Consider the following 22366-nt stretch of genomic DNA (forward strand, 5'->3'; position numbering starts at 1 on the left):
ATTCCTGATTAAATATACGTGGATGTGTTTATGCACGAGTCGAAACCCACTGCACTTAGGAAATATATAGGAAAACATAATTATGGCTTATTTTTACCCATATATATATTTTGGTATGTCTTACGCTAAAAAATCCGTTCGCATTTTTGTTCTGGTCTTTCGTTTCGCAATCGATAACTATCATGACATCGCTATTTCGTTGAGGCCGGGCAACGTGGATAGCTGGAACATTGCATCCCAATCCCGAATCGACCACCAATATCTTTTCCTCCCCAACAGGACATTTCTCTCCAATCCGTTTCGAACAACCTAGAAGAAACCTTGTGATGAAAGGCAATTCACCGACCGGTGCAAAACAGTTAATAGCGCATGCATATCAGATAGTTTAGTGCAGGGGTGGCCAACCTTTTCTCTCCACGGGCAACATGAGATTTACCGACCATTGCGCAGGCCACTTGAATGGTGATGAAATTTTTAAGTCGTCCGATATGAGCGAACCAGATTAGGTAACGGTGAAAACAAGACCAATATTACTACGCGTCAGCATCGGTACCGATCATGTCATGAACAGTGATGAAGAGTGTGCACTGTGGAATGATGTTGTGGGCACGTGAAGCGCGATATTTTTTAATAATTGGTGAATGAATTCGGTCAATAACAATATTACTTGCATATATTGCGGGTCGCGTCTGTATACTGCTGTGATCATTTGGTATGAATGGGATTATTCGGCGCTTGGACATGTTAATAGCGAAGATTTCGGTGAACATGCGTCTATCATTTTGTGCAATGTTTCATCGTCCGACGATCATTCTATGAGTGCAGACACGAAGTCACATGTTGGACGACACGTTCTCTCAAAATTGCGAATATAGTTCGGCTCAATTTTGCAAATTGCGGGTTATTTTTAAGTTTCTGGAGGGGAATCATACTAAATTGGAGTTACCATAAATCGTGAGAAGTGCAAGAAAAATATCAAGTCAAACAAATCTGCAACATAAATATTTTACTCTATTTTCATATAACAATAATCTACGAAAAATGTGGCTGGCCCCTGGCTACGCAAATGCTTCGGAACTGAGATTTTAGTCATCAATCACCCAAATTTCGCGGTCAGGCTAATGACACTTTGATCGAGCTTGCAAGTTCTCAATAAATTACCTGGGTGATTTATTTTTTTGTTATATTATAACTAATTTCGAGAATTACCTCGCGGGCAACTCAAAACCTTCTGGCGGGCGACATCGAGTGACTTGGACTACATTTTATCGGTGAACATTAGAAAAAACGTGGTGCGACTTCGTAGCCTTAGCCAAACCGAGGGTGTATGCCAAGTGGCAGAATTTTATTCATCTCAGTGTTCTCTGTTGGCATGTCTTTGAGACGAAAAGGAAATATAGCTTCTTTCGTGTGGTCTATGTAATCACGGTTATATCCTATCTATCGTCGTAGCGATGATTATGATTAATTCTTCTCAACATTCTGAAATCAGTGATGCTACCCGGGCATGGCTTATCCGGCGTGATCACAGGGCAATCGTATATGTCGACTCGGTCACAGAATTTCACTTTTGTTTGACTTAGAAATTGTTAATAAGTGCCATTCGGTCCTCACATAGCATCCGCATCGACTGTTTTATTTGCCTCAGTAATTGTTGTTAAATCGATGAACATTCGAGATTTTTAGGCTACTAAAATTAAAAAGTAGGTTTAACAAGAATTTCACAATAAAGCGACATTTTCCTGTAGACAGTTTACGTTTGTCACGATTTATAAGTATTGAAATGAGCAACGTCACAGTCTAGCTAGAGCAGTACCCGAAATGAATGCAAATTGATCGTTGGGTATGTATTACTTGACGCTATGCAGAAGTTACAGATATTACGCGTTCTCACCAGGTTTCCGATGTTTCACGTGCTGTCCGTTCATCATGTACTTTTCTACGTCACACGGCATTTCGTAAAACGGATTACGCAGAAATCCGGTCCTCAGGAAATTACCCATGTTGCGTCCTCCGAGGCCTAAACCGAACCTTTGCGTCCTACATTAGAATTTTTGTCGTTTTCTTAGCACTGTATTGATGCCGAGGACTAGGACTGTCTCACCCAGCTTTTCTCATGAGTGTTTGTTGAGTTTGTGATTCCCTTCGAATTTGCGAGTTTCAGCTTCTTCGGAGGGATTGGGGTGCTTTCTTTTTGCTCCTCCAGAGACATCAGGATAAGATCATCAAGCCATTCTCCATTCGCGGTCTTTTTGTACTCTATAGCAGACGGAGCAGATTGCTTGTTGCTGATTGAACACTATTTTACTATTCAACTATTTTAGTGGTTGATTGATCAGTTATTCTTCAATTAACAACCTATATCAAAGAATACAAGCATCAGTTCTTTTTATCGTATGTCTCGATTGGGATACGTTGGAGTCCACTCACCGACATACAGTTCGTAGGCTTTGTTAACAGATATATCCTTGCCTTCCAAACCTTTGCGCAAAACTAAAATGGAGGTTTTGTATGTTTAAACACAGGCTGCTGTAGGAAGACGCTGTCAACTTACCCGGTTTCCAGACAATATGTATGAATTCATCTTTATTCATCACACGAGATTTTGTACGGGAAGAACTCTGCGACGAGCCAGCGGTTGATTGTAGAGAATAGGAGAATGGGGAAGCTATTGTGTCCCATATCGAATCCCAACCTGGAAAACATATAGAGTTTAGTTTATTGGTGACACTATCGGGAGGATTGCATTATCGACCATTATTTAAACTGTAGCATAATCAGTAGCATGGTCACTTGGCCATGAACGAAATACTTCTGTAAATGTTGGGTTTTGTCAGATTGCAGTGCTTTTCCAGGAAATGAGTAATTGTTTAGTCGATTCTGCCGATTTTACTTCGTGGTAAGTTTGTCAACTGTTGCATATCACTTATGCGTAGGCTATATATATCTAAAATCTAGAAGGCATTTAATTTAAAATTGCGCAGTATATACATCGTTTTACAACTCTTTTTTAGCTATATTCTTAATCACTGCGCTTATCAGTTTATATTTATCATTAAATAAATTATTCTAAAGCTATTAAGCAATATTCTATCTTTCTGCACTTCTCTAAGCCAATGTTATCGGATGGTCACGTTGTGATAGAAACATGACGCATAATTATTTCAATAGCGCTTGTTTGGTGCACCAAATTCGGTTTTATTACAAATACTTTTTGAAGTTTCAAATTATTGTTACTTCTGAATGAAGTTTGAAGGCATCTGGCTTGATTTTAACTTAATCAGTGTCGAAGTCAAGAGAATTTTTGTGAACTTCACTGCCCGATGGTTCTCGAAGAGATTGTGTGACTCCAATTCCGAAAAGATAAAATTTTGAACTCCCACTCTTACTCTACAGCCATACTTTAAAAATAAGTAGGCCTACCATAAATGATTACTTATGAGCACTTCTGAGTGTATTTAAGTATAGCAACTCTTTTCGCCCGAATAAACAGCAGCATGCATATATAACTCAAATGCGGCTACGGGAGAAGCATACAACAGCCTACCAAGTTCACACAGCTCCCGGAAGGTCCCAGCAAATGCACTTCCGCATATGGCCATAATGTAGTGAAGCGGCGGCTCCCCACGAGATTCACTCAAAACCCCGTTCCTCCAAACGGACTCGATTTCTTGAGTCGGCACGAGAACATTGTACGAGGCGAAGGTCGCTTCGGATGGCGTGATCTCTACCTCTTCTGAATCATCATAGTAAAGCGTCATGACAACTAGAACTGTTATCTTAGGTCGATCTATGATAGACATTTTACGATTTTCACTATCAGCATCAGCATTAAGCCAGACCAAAGCAACGAATCGAACATCTGGTTAGCGTTAGGTTTTATAGGTCGTGGAACATTTTGTTAAAACTGTCTCGCCCAGTGCTCTTCAACCTTTTTCGACGTGGTACACCCTTTTAACGTTTGCTCAAAACTCGTACACCCCTGTTCATTAGGGGTCTTCAAAAATGACTATTTTTCTCAAATCGTACTGGCTACTTGATAAAATTGTTAGGTTACTCAACTTTAGCCTACACACTAAATTTGGTTCAATTCCAACTAGTAGCCGCCCTGCTACGGGAGAAGAAAGTTTCTATTTATTATAAAAAAATAAATAACGGAAAATTTGAAATTTTTCTGTTCACCCCATGAAAGTATTAGGTTGTCTATAAAACTATGTTCTTCAAATTTGGTTCAATTCCGACCAGTAGAAGCGGAGTTATTGCCGTCAAAAAATTTGGATTTGAATAAAATAGTATTTGGTCACATAGTCTATTCGCAGCCAGTCAGACAGACCGCCACGCAAATTGGAATTTAGTTCGTGTCAGAGCAAAAACAGCATGACATTACGAACGATAATCAACCTAAATGTAACAGTATTGGGAAGAGAGTAGGTAAAGCTACTGCTGCAGAAGCGGTAATTCAGATCAGCGATGATAGCAGGCGCACCAGCCTACTGCGTATCAGGCCTGCCCCACACCACACACAGTCGATAGTACCACGTGGGCTGCAAGAGATGTCAGTAACCTCCGATCGTATGCCGCTATACACAGTCTATTGCCGCTAATTTACATCACTAATAACAAAATTATAAATTGCAAATGTATGTCGAAAGATTGGACATACAATGGGCATTTTAAAACGAAAGGGTTTCGATTTCAACATTGAAGCTGTTTCGACCCTGGCTGGCTACGTCACTTCATTTATGTGCATTGCGGTATTTATTAACGTCAGGTAGGAAGTACAGAATCAAAAAGTCTGAGCTATCGCGGCGGTTTCCTCAAAAATCACTAAAATACAAATGACTAGCTGTACACATGTTTGTTAACTGCATACTTTCCAACACCAAACGGAACCATTGGTCTATTGCCGACGGCTAAATGAATAGAAGAAATATTTGCTTATGACATCACAATCAAGCGGTGTACAGTATTACACTTGAGATAACATTGTACCATATTGCTCATTAACATGTGCGTCAACCTGTACTGACCTATTAACCTGCCTTTGTGATAACTAGCCATCGGCTCATTGTTACTCGGATCTGGTACACCCCTGTACACCCCATCCGAGTGGTACACCCTTTGCAAATTCTGGTACACCCTAGGGTGTACGACAACCCCGGTTGAAGAGCACTGGTCTAGCCTACCACATTTTAACTACAAATTAATAAACTTCGATTGTACCAATATCATACAAGTGTCCGCTTTGGGTTCGCGCTCTAGATATGGGTCTCAAACAAGCAGGCTGCTATGATCTGCGCCGGGCTACACTCATGGTTGCTGTTGTTCAATAGGCATGGTTTTGCGGAATGTTGGTCACGGTCATTTTATGCCAATCCGATGTCATTTTCATTATTCAGCAGCCGACTGACAGCACAGTCTTCCTTTAATCCAGACATATGTAACACAGCGCATATGCGGATCGGACGGCTTCACCCGTATTATAAATCGTGCTACTATGAAAATTGGATGAAAGAGGCATTTACTATCGTTAGGTGATTCAATATGTCGATGCGTGAAACGCGTTGAATAGTTTTTTAAACTGCTTCCTTTTGATATTCGCCAGCTCGAATAGTTATAACGTCGCCTCAATCCATAGGACTACAACTACATACATATAAGACATGGCTTCTTAGGAAGGGGTATGTGAACCCCGTTGGGGTACGAAGCACCAAATCATAGGGTGCTAGGATGTTCTAAATTTTGGAATTATGCCTATACGTTGTGTAGAGCCAAAAATAATCTTACAATACAACAAAAAAAATGGAATTTTTTTTGAGCATGCGATTCATTCAGCTCAATTATTTTCTTAGCGTTAGCGCAAATTATTGTCAATAGTATTTTTTAGTTTAATATAGGCACCGTCAGAAGTTGTGTTGAAAGTGGATAGGGGATATGAGCAATTTCAGTGTAAGCTCAAGGGCTACGAGCGCTTAAAAGGTTAAGAAACACTGTATTAGTGCATGACCTGCTGCAAAAGCCACATGTTAAGTAGCCTATATGGCATACGAATAGTTCCAATGCCGACATAGCGTGCGAAACCTGTCTGGTATCGAGCGGAATAGAAGAATTATATTAAATGTCGAAAAATTATAATTTCTTCTATCTTGGTGGGCTACCGCAAGTCCAATGAAATGGCCGCGGGTTGATGTAGGTCAGCGTTTAATTAATTCAATTGCGCAGTAGACTACTTTGAGTCATATAATTGTCCGCCACTGTTTATGAGCGTCTCATTGCGTTACATCTCATTCATCAAAATCGGTATGCCATGACTGCCGAGCGCCAGTACAGGGATCTCTAGATTTCATCATAGCATTTAAGTCATATTTTTGTACTTAGCCATATTCCGGTACAAACAGTGATGAAATTTTAGCCGATTCTGGTACAAAAAGCGACTCGCACTATCGAGTAACGCTAGCCGGTTTGTTAATCTCTTAAAACCCAGGAAGACGATTCTATGGAACCAGATACCAGTGACTGCCCACAGCTGCAACTAACTTCTAAATTGCAACGTTTTAGTATACGATACATTCGATTATTATCGGTTATTATAAATTCTATGATATTTGCGATGAATTGCAGTATCACAGGTAAGGCATGGCCCAGCCGTTCCTCACCTATACCGTACCTCTCCTTTCACGCATTATTTTCTGAACATTAAATAGGCAAGTTGAGTGATTTTGGTAGTTAAATTGTTCAAAATCTAGTAGACGGGTGAGGCACTGCCTCTCTTGCCTCCCCTGGACCCATATCACTTTGGCGAGATAGCGCAGTGATAAAATCCGCGGCTGCAACACCAATGGGTGCGGGTTCGAGTTCGACCAAGGTCCTCCTCGCCCCGTCATCCGCGTAAGCGGTGTCTTACAAAAAGCCTAGGAGTGTGCCGTGCTATAAGTCGGCAGTCACGGAAAAAATGAAGAATGTCGGCATGATGTAAATGACCATAGTAGTCGACAAACACCACGAATACCACAAAAGAAACAAACCCCATGTCACTGACGCATCACACATTACAGTGGGTATGTATTAGTGCGGGGCATGGACCGGAGCCGGATCGGATATCCGGCCGGATTTTTTCAATTTTGGTCGGGCCGGATCGGAGCCGGATCAGTATTTTTTCTGCTACGGCCGGAGCCGGATCGGAGCCAGATCAGTATATTTTTGATCCGGCCACAGCATGACTATAGTAACTTCCGACCACAGTGAGAAAATAACCGAGCCATATCTGTAAAATCACTCAGCCATGACCCAAATTTATGCTAACTCATTCAATCGCAGCATTTATTGTATGACTAAGCATTTATTACCTCCATCATCCTTGTTTCCACTGTATGTGGTCGATGCGGTCTCCTTAGCGTGCAGTGAGATGGCTGGTAATCCTAGTATTATAAGATCATCGAAAATAGCAAAAGCCTTGTATGAAGAAGGGAAACCAAACGCGGTTGATGTGAAGGGAAATAAAAGTGAGGTGTGGAAGAGTTTTGCCTTGCCAACTGGCCCTGGCACCAGTGAAGTGAGGAGGGCGGTGACTACTCAGGATTTGTTCTCTGTCGGCATGGTGGTTTGACATTCAAGCATGAGAGAAAGAACAGTGGCACAACACATTAAGCCACTCATATCAAAACCAGATGCAGTGTATCGAAAGTCATACCATCAGCGGGCCAAAGTTCAATGTCATCCTTTCTGACAAAAAAATCTGCTCCGCTTCCGACTAAGGCCAAGGTACAATTGCTCAAAGCAGCCACATCATTCATTGTAAAGGATTTGAGACCATTCCGATCTTTAGAGGGTGATGGTTTTGTCGAACTTGCTCAAACATTTATGGATATAGGGTCGGTGTATGGTCGAATGAATGCAGAAGAAATAATCCCATCCAGACATACCGTTAAAAGGGAAGTTCTAAGCAGTGCTGCACTGGAGAAGGAAAAAATTTCTATCAATGTGAAAGCGACTATTGGCGAATATGGGATGATTGAGCTCACCACGGATATGTGGGCTGATGTCAAAAGCAGACATTACATGTCACTGACAGCCCATTACATTCGCGAGGAAAAGTTGCACTCTGTAGCAATATCTGCAACAAAGTTTGAGGAGCAGAAATCAAGTGTAAATCTGCTAAATAAAATATAGGAATGTTGCACTGAGATTGGACTATCTAGCTCTATGCTAGACTTCTGTTATTTTGTAACAGATGACGCAAGCAATATAAGATCTGCACTGACAACACATCAGAGACCGACATGTGCTTGCCACATGTTGTCGACTGTCCTGCAGCACATGTTACAGCCCTCGATGTCCGTGCATAGTCACTGCCCTATAGTTCTGTCTGATACTGACATGATAGAAAAAGTTTCTGATACAATATCTCGTTGCAAGTCGTTGACCGCATATAGTCTACCTTGTCATTTTTAATTCGATACCAGCGTGTGAGTGTAGTTTTCATATCCCATACAAACCTGTGAGTTTTTGTTACCATGTAGCCTACCTTGTCTTTTTATATTCGATACCAGCCTGGGAGTGTTTATGTAGTGTGTGTGTAGTTTTCATATTCCATACAAAGCTGTGAGTTTCAATGCCATGTTTCTTTTTTTTCAATATAACCTGAGTCCATTGCCTACTACTGCATTTGTTGTTAACTGGAAATAGCTAGTCGTACATGAATATTATCGGAGTTTTTTGGATCAGATATCGCTCATTTCAAGTATCCGGCCTCGGAGTCGGAGTGGAGTCGGACCAGAGGATTGTGGAACAAGATCGGAGTCGGACCAAATAATTTGTCGATCCGCCCCGCACTATGTATGTATACGGCTGTATGGTGTATAATGACTAATATCCATGTTTGGCTCGTCCTCGCATTAAAGAATAGCATCAAGACGAACTTGCGACCTCGTATAAGTGACGAAAGTCTCATATTCTGTATGAAGCTTTTAACTTCAACAATCATCTATCAGACTACGAAGCCAACAGGACTACCACGCAGCACCAAAAGGCGGAGTAACTGTACAAAGTGTGTTGAAAATCCAAATGTTAATTGTCTGTAGTGATTTCGAAATTGCGCTACCGTGACGTCACGATTTTTTTAAATTGTTACGTGGTAGTTGATTGAGATGTATGGCTTTTGGGAGTTGAAATGAAAATATAGGGTCAACATGGCTCTTCGGACGAAAAAGGTCCCAGACCCCTGCTATAGATGAAATGGAGAGTCGTTGGTAAATGGTGAAGACCACGTAGCTAGAAAAACGTCGCTCCCGCAATCTTACCATAAATCCTACTAATTCCATGCTCACAGTTTTATCTCGAACATCAAATTGGGCATTTTTGCAAAAATGTGTTTGTTCACCGCTTCCGTAATACTGGGTCTTCGGGGTACCAAGCTAGCAAGGCGGCGTGAAACCACTTGTAGTTTGGGACACCTACTGTAAATTACCCCGCAGCCAGTATATCCGCTTCAACATATCTTACACTAATTTAAAAAAAAGTAAATATTGTACCAACCCCAAAAGTCGCACGTCCGACCATGATTATTCACGTGAGCTGCACTGAAAATGGGAAATGGCACTTTGCCGTCTCCAACATACTCTTGAAGGCTGGATAATTTGATATTATGATGCTAAAATACAAAAAGAAACGTCATACCCTATCGACTAATATAACAATGCCATCAACATTCAATCAATAACTCAGCCATATACCGACGTTACACGACTATCCCCAAACACGGCGTAATCTTCATTTTAAATCGTAATAGAGTATTATTTAGTGCTCCCAACCTTTTTCAGTTCACGACCCACTATTAAGTATCATTGCGCGACCCACAATGGGATACGACCAAACGAAGGCCTTGTGTAAGTAATGAATTAAACTAGATATCGACAAGTGACATTGCGCGATAATTCGGGAATACGAGTGTATTAAGCAGACGAGAATTACAATGATGATTACAAACGAGAAGGTGCGTATGCAATCAGTATTTCGTCTTTTCGGCGGAATACATTGGGGTTATGAGTAGCGGAGTAGCAATTGTTTGCCGATTTCAACTGCAAAGCGGGCTGGATGGCTGCACTCCCCGATCAATGTTCGCAAAGCCTTTGAAGGGATGAATTCAATTCAACGTGGTTTGCGGCGATCATCGATACAGAATCAATATAATCTACAAGTAGAGATCGTGTATTTGCTCCTCTAATCCTGAGAAGACTAGGTGTTTGGCATAATTGGCAAATTGAATAGGACACTGTATCATTTAGAAATTTTTCATGGCCCATCTGAAATAGCTTCATGTACTACCCACAGGTTGGGAAGCACTGGATTATGACGATTATAGCATTTTCAGTAATTTCATAGACTACCTTACATTTCAAATCGAATTCTTTGTAAAACTACGATTACTAAACATTTAAATCGTTACGGTACTATGTGAGATAGACTGAACAGTTGTGGACGAGGAATAGCGCGTTATTAAGTTATTGACAATGAACTCTTCGGATTTGTAAACTGCACTGTTCATTAGAGCAATATTGTCTGCAATGCGCGCCATTCCGCTGTAAATAACGATTTGTCGACAAATATTTGATGGGTAGATATTCGATGTAGTACTATGATAAAGAAAACCACCACTATGCCGTACATCCGGTATCCTAAAGAAACAGCAAGCTCCTGGACTAAAAGGACAGTGGTAGAATTACTACTCCAGTTAGATTCCATAATATCGTTATTATTGATGTTTGATTATGCTAGTGTTGGGATGACTCGAGTCATGACTTGACTCGAGTCTCCTTTTTCGCATGACTTGACTTGACTCGGCGCTTCAGAAATGTGAATTGACTCGTGACTCGGAGCAAAATTCACGAGTCAATTTCAAGTCATCAAGTAATCGGTGTCGGTAAAAATCACTGTATCTTGCATATGTTCGGATTATTCGCGAAACGCTGGTGTAACCTGTGAAAGCGACCAATCATTCAATGATCGTGCGTTTTACTGAGCCTCCATTGTTCTGTTACAAATAAATTGACCACAATCGAAATGATCGAAGCTTACAGCTTACGTTGTTGTTGTCGTTGTCGTAAACCAGTAGTAAAGTAATTTAGTTCTCTGTTCTTCAGTGTTGGGATGACTCGAGTCATGACTTGACTCGAGTCAGACTCGAGTCACCTTTTTCGTATGACTCGACTTGACTCGAGTCACTTAGCTAAAATGACTTGACTTGACTTGACTCGGCGTATCAGAAATGTGGATTGACTCGTGACTCGGAGCAAAATGAACGAGTCAATTTCAAGTCATCAACTAATCGGTGTCGATAGAAATCTCTCTCTTTTGCATATGGTCAGATTGTTCGCAAAACGCTGGTGTAGCCCGTGAGAGCGACCAATCATTCAATGATCGTGCGTTTTACTGAGCCTCCATTGTTCTCTCACAAATAAATTTACCGCTAACGAAGTTATTGAAGCTTACAGCTTATGTTGTCGTAAACTAGTATGGTGAAGTAATTTAATAGCAAAATGTATGTTTCTGTTCTCTGTGATTACCTTAGCCAAACCTCTTGTCTTTTTGAAATTGAATTCGAGATAGCGCAGTGGTATAATCCGCGGCTGCAACACCAATGGGTGCGGGTTCGAGTCCGACCGAGGTCGACTTCCGAATTCCGATACCTAAGTGTTGGAGGTTTACCTAGGCTCCTCCTCGCCACCTCATCCGCGTCAGCGGTGTCTTACAAAAGCCTAGAGGTGGGCCGTGCTATAAGTCGGCAGTTACGGAAAAATTAGAAGAATATCGGCCTGGTGTAAATGACCATAGTAGTCGACAAACACCATGAATACCCCCCCCCCACCCCACCCCACCCAAAAAAAATTCGAATTTAGTTTATGTAGTACTCAACCATTGGCGTAGGCTCGAATTGTATCTTATCAATTCCTAAATGGGTAGTGTATTGCATCTTATCAATTCGTTCTCTACTCTCTATTTTGGCAGGGAACTATAAACTGAGGCTATGCAATTAGTTACGTAGTTTTACAGTTCTACGCATTTGTGAGCGATACAGCGCCTTCTTGTGTGTATATTCACCTCTATATCCGTTCATCGGTTCACAATCAATGACCACTCAATCTGTATTTCAGACAGCTAGTAAAATGCAATGACGTAATCATGCCTCATACATTGAAAGGGCAACTTGGACTTGAATTGTGACTTGACTCGTGACTTGACTTGACTTGACTCGACTTGACTCGAGTCACCCCCAAAAATCGGGTGACTTGACTTGACTCGAGTCACCTTCGAAAATCGATTGACTTGACTTGACTCGAGTCAAAATGTGTAATGACTCGAAATGACTCGTGACTCGAAGGTAGTGACTTGATCCCAACACTGCTGTTCTTACCTTCACCATACCTCTTGTTTCATTGAAATGGAGTTCGAATATAGTTTATATACTCCTCAACTATTGGTGCAGGCTCGAATTGTATCATATCAATATGGAAGTGGCTAATGTACTGCATCTTATCAATTCGTTTCTCTTTCATCAATTCTCTATTTTGGCTGGCAACTATAAACTGAGGCTATGCAATTACTGACTTAGTTTGACAGTTCTGCGTATATATCAGGGATAAGGGCCTACTTGCATGTATATGTAACTCTACATTCGTTCATAGGTTCAAAATCAATGACCACTCAATCATACCTCATACTTCGATAAGGCAACTTGACTTGACTCGTGACTTGACTCGTGACTTGACTTGACTCGACTTGACTCGAGTCACCTTCAAAAATGGAGTGACCTGACTTGACTCGAGTCAAAATGTGCAATGACTCGATATGACTTGTGACTCGAAGGAAGTGACTTGATCCCAACACTGGATTATGCTAAGGTAAACGCTGTTTCAACATTGCTACTAGGCAAGTAGTATGCTAACCAGACACACGCCATATAACGGATTAAAGATTGAAATGTTACACGGTCAAGTAAAACATGCCAATATCCACATCAATTCGACTAAAAGGTTGCTGATTTAGTTTATAACCCATTTTATCTTTGGCGTTCCTCGAAAAAGCGTCTCACAATGTTCGTATTAGATGGACAGGATTATATTGGGTATAGCAAAATTTAATTATTTAATGTTCATTTTATGTTATTGTCGTCAGCGATAAAGTTGGGCAATGAGTATCTTCATCATGCGACGTAACAAGCAAAAACCCTCACGTCTTTAAAGAATTTGTTTTCTCATAATACAGTATCATCAAAATTATCGTATTGTCTTCCTGTATTTGCGATCCAAGTTCAAGGAAGAAAATAGAATTTGTGTTATTACGATTACCTGAAAACGCTCTTGCAGACCTATTCATTTATTACGTCGAATAGTTTCTAGTATGTTAGCAACCACTAGGTGGCGAAATAGCGTAGTGAATGGTATAATCCACATCTGCAACACCAATGGGTTGCGGGTTCGAGTCCGACTGTGTTCGACTCTAGAATTCCTACCTAAGTGTTGGAGGTTTATCTATAGGCCCCTCCTCGCCATCTCATCCGTACAAGCGGTGTCCCGTAAAGGCCTAGAAGTGGGCCGTGCTACAAGTCGGGACGTACGGCATAAAAATGATGAAAATGTACATGGTGTAAATGATCATAGTAGTCGAAAAACATCATGAATACCGCAAACAACAAAAGCAACCACTATTTCTAGATGCACGTGTATATTAATTCGCGGTAAAACCTCCAACTCGATTGATTGTGCAAAGCTGTTTCTTTATTTAAATGAAACTCCACGACCAGAATCCACAACCAATTGCAAATTGATACCTGTTTTTCCAACAGCACGTCTCTCAGAGCTTCTCCATAAATTTGTACTAAGTCCTGTTCGCAGAACATCGACTTGAAGAGGCTAGTCCTAAAGTAGAAAACACGATGCTGTACTACAAAAAATGATGAACAAAATCTTGAATTGTCACTGATGTATATGGCGGTAACCACGGTACTCAAAAGTAACTCATTCATTCGTGACGAAATTAATAAGGAACGTTTGAATGGCTGAGTTAAGTATGAAAAAAATGATACTGAACAATTACCGTACACAGCCGTTAACTTATTAAAAACATTGGAACACAAATTGGGATTGATTTTGAGTGGCACTGACTTCTGGTGACTTTGCATTACGATAAAACATTAGTAGAGAATCACAGGAACACGACTGAATATCGAGATACGTGAATTGTTGTGAAATCATTGAGACAAAATATTCAGTCAGTATATTTTCGGATATAACCTTGAAAATTTAGCATCAACAATTTTCGACAGCATTTTTCAAGCAATAGTGTATTCAATAATTACATCTGTTTTATATATTTTATAGAGAACATATTCATCTGTAAAGCGTTGGCCTACTGTTGGCCTACTCTAATTAAGGTACACCTGCCCTCTTACACTAGTTTTGGCATCGTCTGTCCTCGTTACGCTATATTATTACCGAAGATCAGTACCTTGTGTTATATAACAATTTACGGAATATGTATCTGTGAAATATAACTCAGAAAGTAGGTGTCCAATATTACGTTGTAAGCTGTCTGGCACTTAACTGAGAGACTGTCCTGGTTTGCTGTCGTGGTAATTATTCGTACGATATATATTGTTCATACACAGTTTATTCAAACGTTTGCAAGTAGGTTTACATGAATCTCGTTCCTCGAGTAAGCTAACATGCGCTTATAAAGACTCGAGATCATTGCAATAGGAAGTCATATTCGTATCCGAATATGGGCGTGAAAATACACAATGTTGTAACACTATACTTAGCATCGACCCTGCTAAAGAAAGGAAACCGCCATGTAATGACAGTGGAAAATCATACAATTCACGTGGTATATGAACGACAACAACAATTATATAAACTAAGACTATCCTAAGAAAGGAATGAAGCCTATCAGTTTATGATACAACAGTATAGAGTATGAACAAAATTTTCTACTGCTTTTCTAATATACAAGTTAGCCTTGTGTTTTTATTAGGCTTACTTGTATATTAGAAATGCTGTAGATAATTTCGTTCATACTCTATCTATACTGTTGTATCATAGACTGATAGCCTTCATTCCTTTCTTAGGATAGTCTTAGTTTATATAATTGTTGTTGTCGTTCATATACCACGTGAATTGTATGACTTTCTACTCTCATTACATGCCAGTTTCCTTTCTTTTGTAGGGTCAATGCGGGAGTATAGTGTAACAACAAAATTGTGTATTTTTACGCCCATCTTCGGATCCAAATATGACTTCCTATTGCAATGATCTCGAGTCTTTATAAGCTCATGTTTAGTCGACTCAAGACGAGATTCATGTAAACCTACTTGCAAACGTTTGAATAAACTGTGTATGGACAAATATGTCGTACAAAGAACAATCACGACAGCAACCCAGGACAGTCTCTCAGTTAAGTACCAGACAGCTTACAACCTAATATTGGACAGCTACTTTCTGAGTTACACTTCACAGAGACATATTCCGTAAATTGTTATAGTACTGTGATGTAGGCTACACTCGAGGTGGTTGCGCAAAATGCAATTTGGTGATATATTATGCAGTGATGATTAGGTTTGGATCATTTCCATTTAGTTAGACAACGCATACGATAACACTATACGTAATGCTAGCGTGATAACGGATACACCGCACATAAATTTTGAAGGACCAAAATGGAGGTCTTCTCCCAGTTGCCCTCTGATCCAATCGTGGTCCTTCTTAAGTTGTTGTAAGCTTGTAAACGATTTCTTGGAGTAGGTCGTCGACATATACCTGCATTATATGAAAGGATACATGGTCAGTCTCAATGGCAGCGTTGCGTTTGTATGACTGGAATCAGGCGTTGCCATGTTACTTCCTCCTTTATGTCACATCGAGTCTACGACGATACTGAGTTGTCAAGATTTACTATCCTTCGCAATTTCACTCCGCCTAATCCATAGAATAGATACAGCGGCCTTACTTACCAAACCGATCCCGACAGACCAACGAAATAGGTCAGAGCGTCAAAAACGTTGTTTTCCATCAGAGCCTCAGTGGCGCCGCAGCTTGTCGAAATCGCGCGATATCCCCCTCCGGAAATGACGAGAGAGACGGTAGGTGTCTGGAAATCGAACATGGGATATGTTCATTACGTGAAGACCTTTTTTTATTTCGTATTACCTTACGTTGTGGAAAGACATGTCGTTACGTCAATACCCCACAGGTTAATTGATAACGTTACCACCAATAATCCTTAGAAGTGGTCTGTCACTACTCACAAGGTGAAAATCAAATCAGGCCCTCATTTTATCTCACGAGGCATAACTTGGTATTTGCTCCTAACAGAGTTATGTAATCCAGTGGTTTGCAACCTTTTGGATCTCGCGAACCGCTAAAACTTTACAACAAATGTCGCGGAACGGTATACTTCAAAAATCGTAACTAACCCTAAATTTAATCACGGAAAATGTATGCAACTCACATGCAATATAGTAAACTTCCAATTAATGCTGATTTTCAGTGTTACATATTTATTCGTGATTGTGTTGAAGTTTACGCAGTGCGAAGCTCGCTAGGTCGCACTGAAGGCCACTAACTTGATCGTGATTGTTCGGTGTCCGTTGAAGGGAATGAGATGCTGTTTGTCAGACCCTGCTATGCTGCTAACAGTATCTCTTAAGTACAAAGGCGGGATTTAACGACGTTTGTTTGAAAGTCTTCAGCAGCATTCACATATAACTTGTCCAGAACGGGTCGTAGACTACTTTTAAACGGTTTCGTACAACACTTGCACAATTTTGATACACGCCGAAAGTAGACCATGAAATCTCTATTATAATGCAATGCAAAAATATACGTTTCAAACTTCTCACTCAATATATAATTTGAAGTTTTATTTCCCTAATTAAAGGACAAGCGTCCATCTTCCCGCATTTTGGAATAGAGATTTAAAGTTCTAAAATATGTCGCTGACCGGTAAGAAATTTGCCACGGACCGGCACCGGTTCGCGGACTGGCGGTTGAGAACCACTGACGTAATCACCTCGTCGACTGATTGTGGACCCTTGTCTCCGAGCAGCTTCTGCATTGCTTTGAATGTAATCTGCGATCTCCTCTCGATAAAACTCGTCTCCGGTCGCGATAATTCAGTGGAGTGTAGCATCTTAACGATAGTAGGGTTCTTTTTATCTGATTTTAAATGCGACACTTAAATTGACGGGCTTATATTGATTTAATCATGGACAGATTTGGCCAAACTAGTCAGTGCTGCTAATTTAAGCGGAAGTAGTACTAGCGCCGTAAACTTCTACTCAATTGTACTTAGAAGTGGTAATTTCCGAAACTTTTCTAATTCAAGTAGAACGAGAAAATGAAAGGTCTTAAAAGTGGGTATTTATATAACTTGATGAGAAACCACCTACATGTATGATAGCCTATATTTAAATCAGTATGGAAGTCGTTCATTATTTATTCAGAGGTGCTTATTAACTGAAAGCTGCATGTAGGTCATAAACGTAGGACGCGCCTCGTATAATTTGTGGAGAGGGAAACAAATGTACTATATGGGCGTGTATGAAGAGTTTCTTACCACTATTCATCGAAATCATCGATAAATAGGCCTGTGCAAATCGTGGAGTAAGCTACGCTCATAAATACGAGCACGCCTGTGTCAAGTTATACCTGGTTTCTTTCCAAGTCTTTGCCTCAACGTGAACATGATATGGACAGGTTTCTACTCGTTAACTAATCGTAGCCTTACCTCTTTTTCGAGACTTCTCTGCATCGATCTCGTCCAAACCGGGGATCTGTCTCTGTATCTTCTCTTTGATGGCGATGACTTGCTTGAATGATGCATCTTAATAGTATTAGAGTCGTTCTCACGTACGGCGTAGAAGTTAGACTCAGCCATAATGAACCATGGCAATTGCAGATGAGCCGTTTTAATCAGTCTCTCTGAAACTCGTAGTGGGTGTGTATAGAACCGGATGTTTGCAATTTCCTATTTAGGTTTCGAGGAAAGTTTGCGTCAAAGAGATCAGGCTTTCACCTCATATGTGAACACTGAACACACTCTCTATTTCATCGATACGCGTGATTTTGAACTCGAACGGCTGTATTAGAGCAGTGGTTCTCAAACGTTTTTAGACACGCCCTCCTTAATGATGGTGAAAAATTTTGCGCCCATCTTATCGTCATATCGCAAAATGCAACCATAAAGCCGGCAATCCCAACGGATAGTTTGATGGCATGGATGGTTATGACTGTTGATGCGAGAATTATAAAATCTGAAATTCGGACTATACACAGAGCAATACTTATGAACTGGAGGTAAATCGCGCGGAGGGTGAAAAATGTTTCAATTTGACCGCAGCTTTGCGCGCCCTTTCAGTTTTAGAAGCACAACATTAGAGAATTTTGAAGAGATTTGCATTCGATTAGAAATGACACAGGTCTATTGTGTTTAACTGAAACTCATTTTGCCAAATTTAAAGTCTGTGCAGCTTGTAATTACTCATGTTATAGTTTGTGATTTCGCAATATTCACACTGCCCCCAGATTCCTACTTTGTTACTCTGTTGATTTTAGTCCCGCCTCGTTTCTGTATTATTAAGCGTTGGCACAAGTCGAAATGTACCTGAAATTTTGATTATCATACCTTTATGAAATTAGGTTTTATAGTTGAATATAATCAGGCTCGCTGCAGCCCGGTCCTGAACAAATATCCCCCAGATTGCGTTTTTGCTTCGATTGCATTAATTTATGATCAAACGAAAACTGGAGTTGATTTAACTTGACTTCAAAGTCATATTAAATTGAATATGATACAATATATGTGTAATAAATATTTCCGATGCATGAATAAAGCGTCATTCTAATTCCGAAACGTTTAAGATTGTACCCAGGGATATTCATAGCAATATTTTTGTTCATCGTACCTTTTCAGTTCACCCTCATCAGCAGACCTATAGCGTCAACAAAAGTAAACTACAACAGCAGTGAACAACTACGGCAGCATATTAAAGATATCGGCATTCAGTCACACAGTGATGTTTTATTGTCTAACGGCGATGGTGGACATGATATTTCATAAAATGGCGTTATCAGTCAGAGCATATAGTAGCTTTGTAAAATTTCAATTACCTTCGTGATGTTTAGGGTTTTTTCTAGTTATCTCAGATATGAAACTAATCGGCTGCAGAAAAGAAAGATATAAAATTGAGATCTCGGGCTGCACTACAGAAAAACGACCATACTGTGAAATGAACATTTACCGCTAAAATTCGACAGAATCGGATATCGCGATTACTAAACCCTCAATAACGATCGATGCGAGAGCACTTTTACAAATGGAATTAGTTTACAGAAAACGTAGGAATGGATTGAAAACGTGAACTGTTGACAGAGTTCGGTATTGCTAATTGATATTTGCGCACATTTCCCATGTTCACGTTCAGCCTAGCTTCGAGATAGCGGAGTTGACTTCGCGCTTAAATCTACAATTGTACATTGTGTACAGCTTCTTAATATTCCACTTCACTACTGTAAAGAAACAGGATTGAGCAAAATGATCCGAGTGATCGAATCTGAATCGAATATTAATTGCAATGATTCGAGTCCAGGGGTGAGAGAAACATGCGAAACAAGGCTAAGCAAGTTAGTGGAAATTACACATCTGTGAAGTCGTGATCAACCCATTGCATTGTCACACAGTGCAATGGAAAATGTAGAGTCCAAAATATGTCAATAGTAATGAAACGTAGAACTCGCATTCTTTTCGTTGTAGTCGCAAAAAGGTACATATTTGAACTTTCCACATCATTCATGCTGATGGGATGTCATAATGAGTGATTGCCGACTCGACTCGATTCGTAATCGCATCACTTAGGTAGGCTTCTCCATTTTGCCCAGACCTAGTAACCCAATGGAGAGAAAGTTGGTCTCGGACGGTTTTCAACCGGATCGAATTCACATTTAACCCCCAAAACGGTGGTCTTGGCCCTCGTAGGGCGAACAATCCAATATCTTGGGGACGAATCCTTCAGACACTCCCCACCGGTAATTTCATAACTACCCTTTGTACATCCGGCTCATACGTGGTGTTACGCGATTCGCGAACGAGCCAAAATAGCTAACGGAAAATGCAAGATTTTTTAATTTGTTTCTATCGGCTTAGTAAGCTTACCAACTATAGTGTTGAGTTTACTTTCTTGTCGCGTCAAGCGCGTTTTTTTTAATTTATTGAATCATTTTTTTAATAATAATAATTACTTTGTTAAAGTATGTTGTTGTATCGTGAACTCAGGTAATGGCTGTCGCTGCTCAAAAGATATCGGAATTCTGTCACACGAACCAGACTAAATTAAAGGGAAAATTACATTTCAATTCGTATTTTAGCATGGGGAGAATTATTTTCCTTCGCGGGTCGCATTTGTGCGCGGGGCTTATTGAGCGCTTGATCATATCAATATCGAAGGTTCTGGTCAACATGTGGTGGTAATGATGGGCCACGGCATGTTCGCCAGCGATCTTTTTGGCAGCACACTTCTTGCGAAGTCGCATGTCGGCACCGCGAAACCAAACTATTTCAACGGCCTGAAGAAGGGGTGGACAATTATTTTTCCCCGCGTGCCAAACGAAAGCAAATACATTGGCGGGCCGTGTAAGAAATTTCAACCACATTCTGCAGCGTATTATTTTCATTTCTGAATGGACAGCAGTGATTTACATTAATCCATGCTACTCAGAGTAAGTGTTGACATTAGATATTGAGAAAGAGATGGTTAATTGTCATAGTCATAGTAACAATGTTAAACATAATACCCCAGATATGTTTTAATATAAATATAATAAAATGTGTTTAAGATGCTACAGGGCTTCTCTTTTTCGCTGCCGCCCGTGCAGTGTGCAGCTCGGTGAAAAAGTATTGTTGTTTAACGAAGCTAGCAGTTATTCCTAAATTCGCCCTCCGTTGGATGAGTGTACGTATTTTTATTTTTGTCAAGAGACCGACTTAAACTATACGACTTGAAAATGGCGACCTGCTTGGAACAGGCTTATAAAAAAACAGTTTGACCACTGACTCCATTAAACAAATATGAAGTGCTCCAAATATTATTTTGTGTTAATTTCGGCCTTCGGCCCGCACCTTTATTTCCGTGACATGACCGCTCATCTTTTAAGGTTATGATGACTCAATCACTCGTACTGGTTGACTAGTTTTACGAATTAAAGGTTTGAAAACGTATCACGTAACACTTTCAAGTACAGACAGTGTAATGCGCAATGTATACAATGCATGGCAACAACGATGGCTTGAACTTCAAGTGACTTCATTGTTACAGTATGCTCTTATATCGACTGTATTTCGAGTTTGGATTACGTATAGTCGGGGTAGATTAATCACCTTCGCAGTAACCGAATTGCCGGTTCAGTTTATGCAGCCTATGGTTTTGGTCCACGCATTAATATTACGAAGTAGCTTTAATATTTTGAATTCCAAGCAACTTTTCGCAGGCCGCTTATAATCGATCCGCGGGCCGCACTTGGCCCAGTACTGGCCTGAAGTAATATTCTCATAAATGCGAATACGGGTAGACTTATTTCTGTAATATTATGCGTATTTTGTTCGGGAGTACGCACAATAACCTTAACAGTGGCATAGCACGCGAAAAGAGGCTAAAATTTTAAATTGAATAATTCTGCACAAAAAGTACTCTTATACTTTATGTTGATTAACGATATAATGCAAGGCAACCATCGTGTTTGGTTTAAAAATAAGTAACCTGAAATTTTTTATATTCCTACAAAAATTTCTTGATCGTTAAAAATTTTTGAAACATGTTTCTCTCTTGCTCCTCTTGCCAAAAGGACCGCAGGACCCAATTTGAGAATCGCTGTGCTCGATTGAGCTAAACCAGTGGTTCCCAACCTTTTTCATCTCGTGCCTCCCTTGACCGACATTTTATCCGAAATCCCCCCCCCCCCTTATGATAAATCTGCTCGATGATTAAAAATGGTCATTTTTACCGCGCAAACACCTGTTGACTGTGAGACTAAGACGGGCGGTACCAAGTGTTTGTTTCTAGCAGTGCTGTAATAACACTTTGTAGACCTCCTAAAACAATGGTATTGGTCCCAATCACACAAATTCTGGAAGGCTTGACTCAACAGAGCACACACTTCCTTTTGTGTTTTCGGCTTACCATGCAGCAATCGCTAATATAACTGCTGGGAAAAATCAGTATCCATAAATTTACTGGTCCCGCGATTTTTTTCTTAAGTTTGCGTATGCCAAGAATATTGGTACTTTCATATGTAGCCGGGTTGACCAGACTCGAGTCGGACTC

The 22366-nt window shown here is 40.3% G+C and overlaps 2 protein-coding genes across 4 annotated transcripts in view; one reads left to right on the forward strand and one right to left on the reverse strand.

Moving 5' to 3' along the window:
- The window catches only part of LOC145439505 (exocyst complex component 2-like), a 276760-nt gene that overhangs the window by 93318 nt on the left and 161076 nt on the right, over positions 1-22366 (forward strand). The gene's annotated exons all lie outside the window — the stretch shown is intronic.
- On the reverse strand, positions 168-21871 carry LOC145439503 (cytosolic phospholipase A2-like). Of its 3 annotated transcripts, none has more exons than XM_080316980.1 (13): positions 21166-21871; positions 17779-17874; positions 17062-17181; positions 16004-16140; positions 15690-15809; positions 13826-13913; positions 9535-9649; positions 3548-3736; positions 2555-2695; positions 2431-2493; positions 2105-2259; positions 1895-2040; positions 168-309 (listed from the first exon to the last, which is right to left on the reverse strand). In XM_080316980.1, exons 1-12 carry the CDS (start codon positions 21190-21192, stop codon positions 1996-1998), a joined length of 1296 nt encoding a protein of 431 aa, XP_080173106.1. In that variant the 5' UTR covers positions 21193-21871; the 3' UTR covers positions 168-309; positions 1895-1995. The 3 variants fall into 3 exon arrangements, with proteins under 3 accessions (XP_080173106.1, XP_080173107.1, XP_080173105.1); XM_080316981.1 differs by lacking the exon at positions 21166-21871 and adding an exon at positions 19161-19236; XM_080316979.1 differs by lacking the exon at positions 21166-21871 and having other exon boundaries at positions 17779-18693.

Source organism: Botryllus schlosseri, chromosome 5 (assembly GCF_051294905.1).
Source record: "Botryllus schlosseri isolate E-star chromosome 5, Bs_hap1, whole genome shotgun sequence".
Classification (NCBI taxonomy): domain Eukaryota; kingdom Metazoa; phylum Chordata; class Ascidiacea; order Stolidobranchia; family Styelidae; genus Botryllus; species Botryllus schlosseri.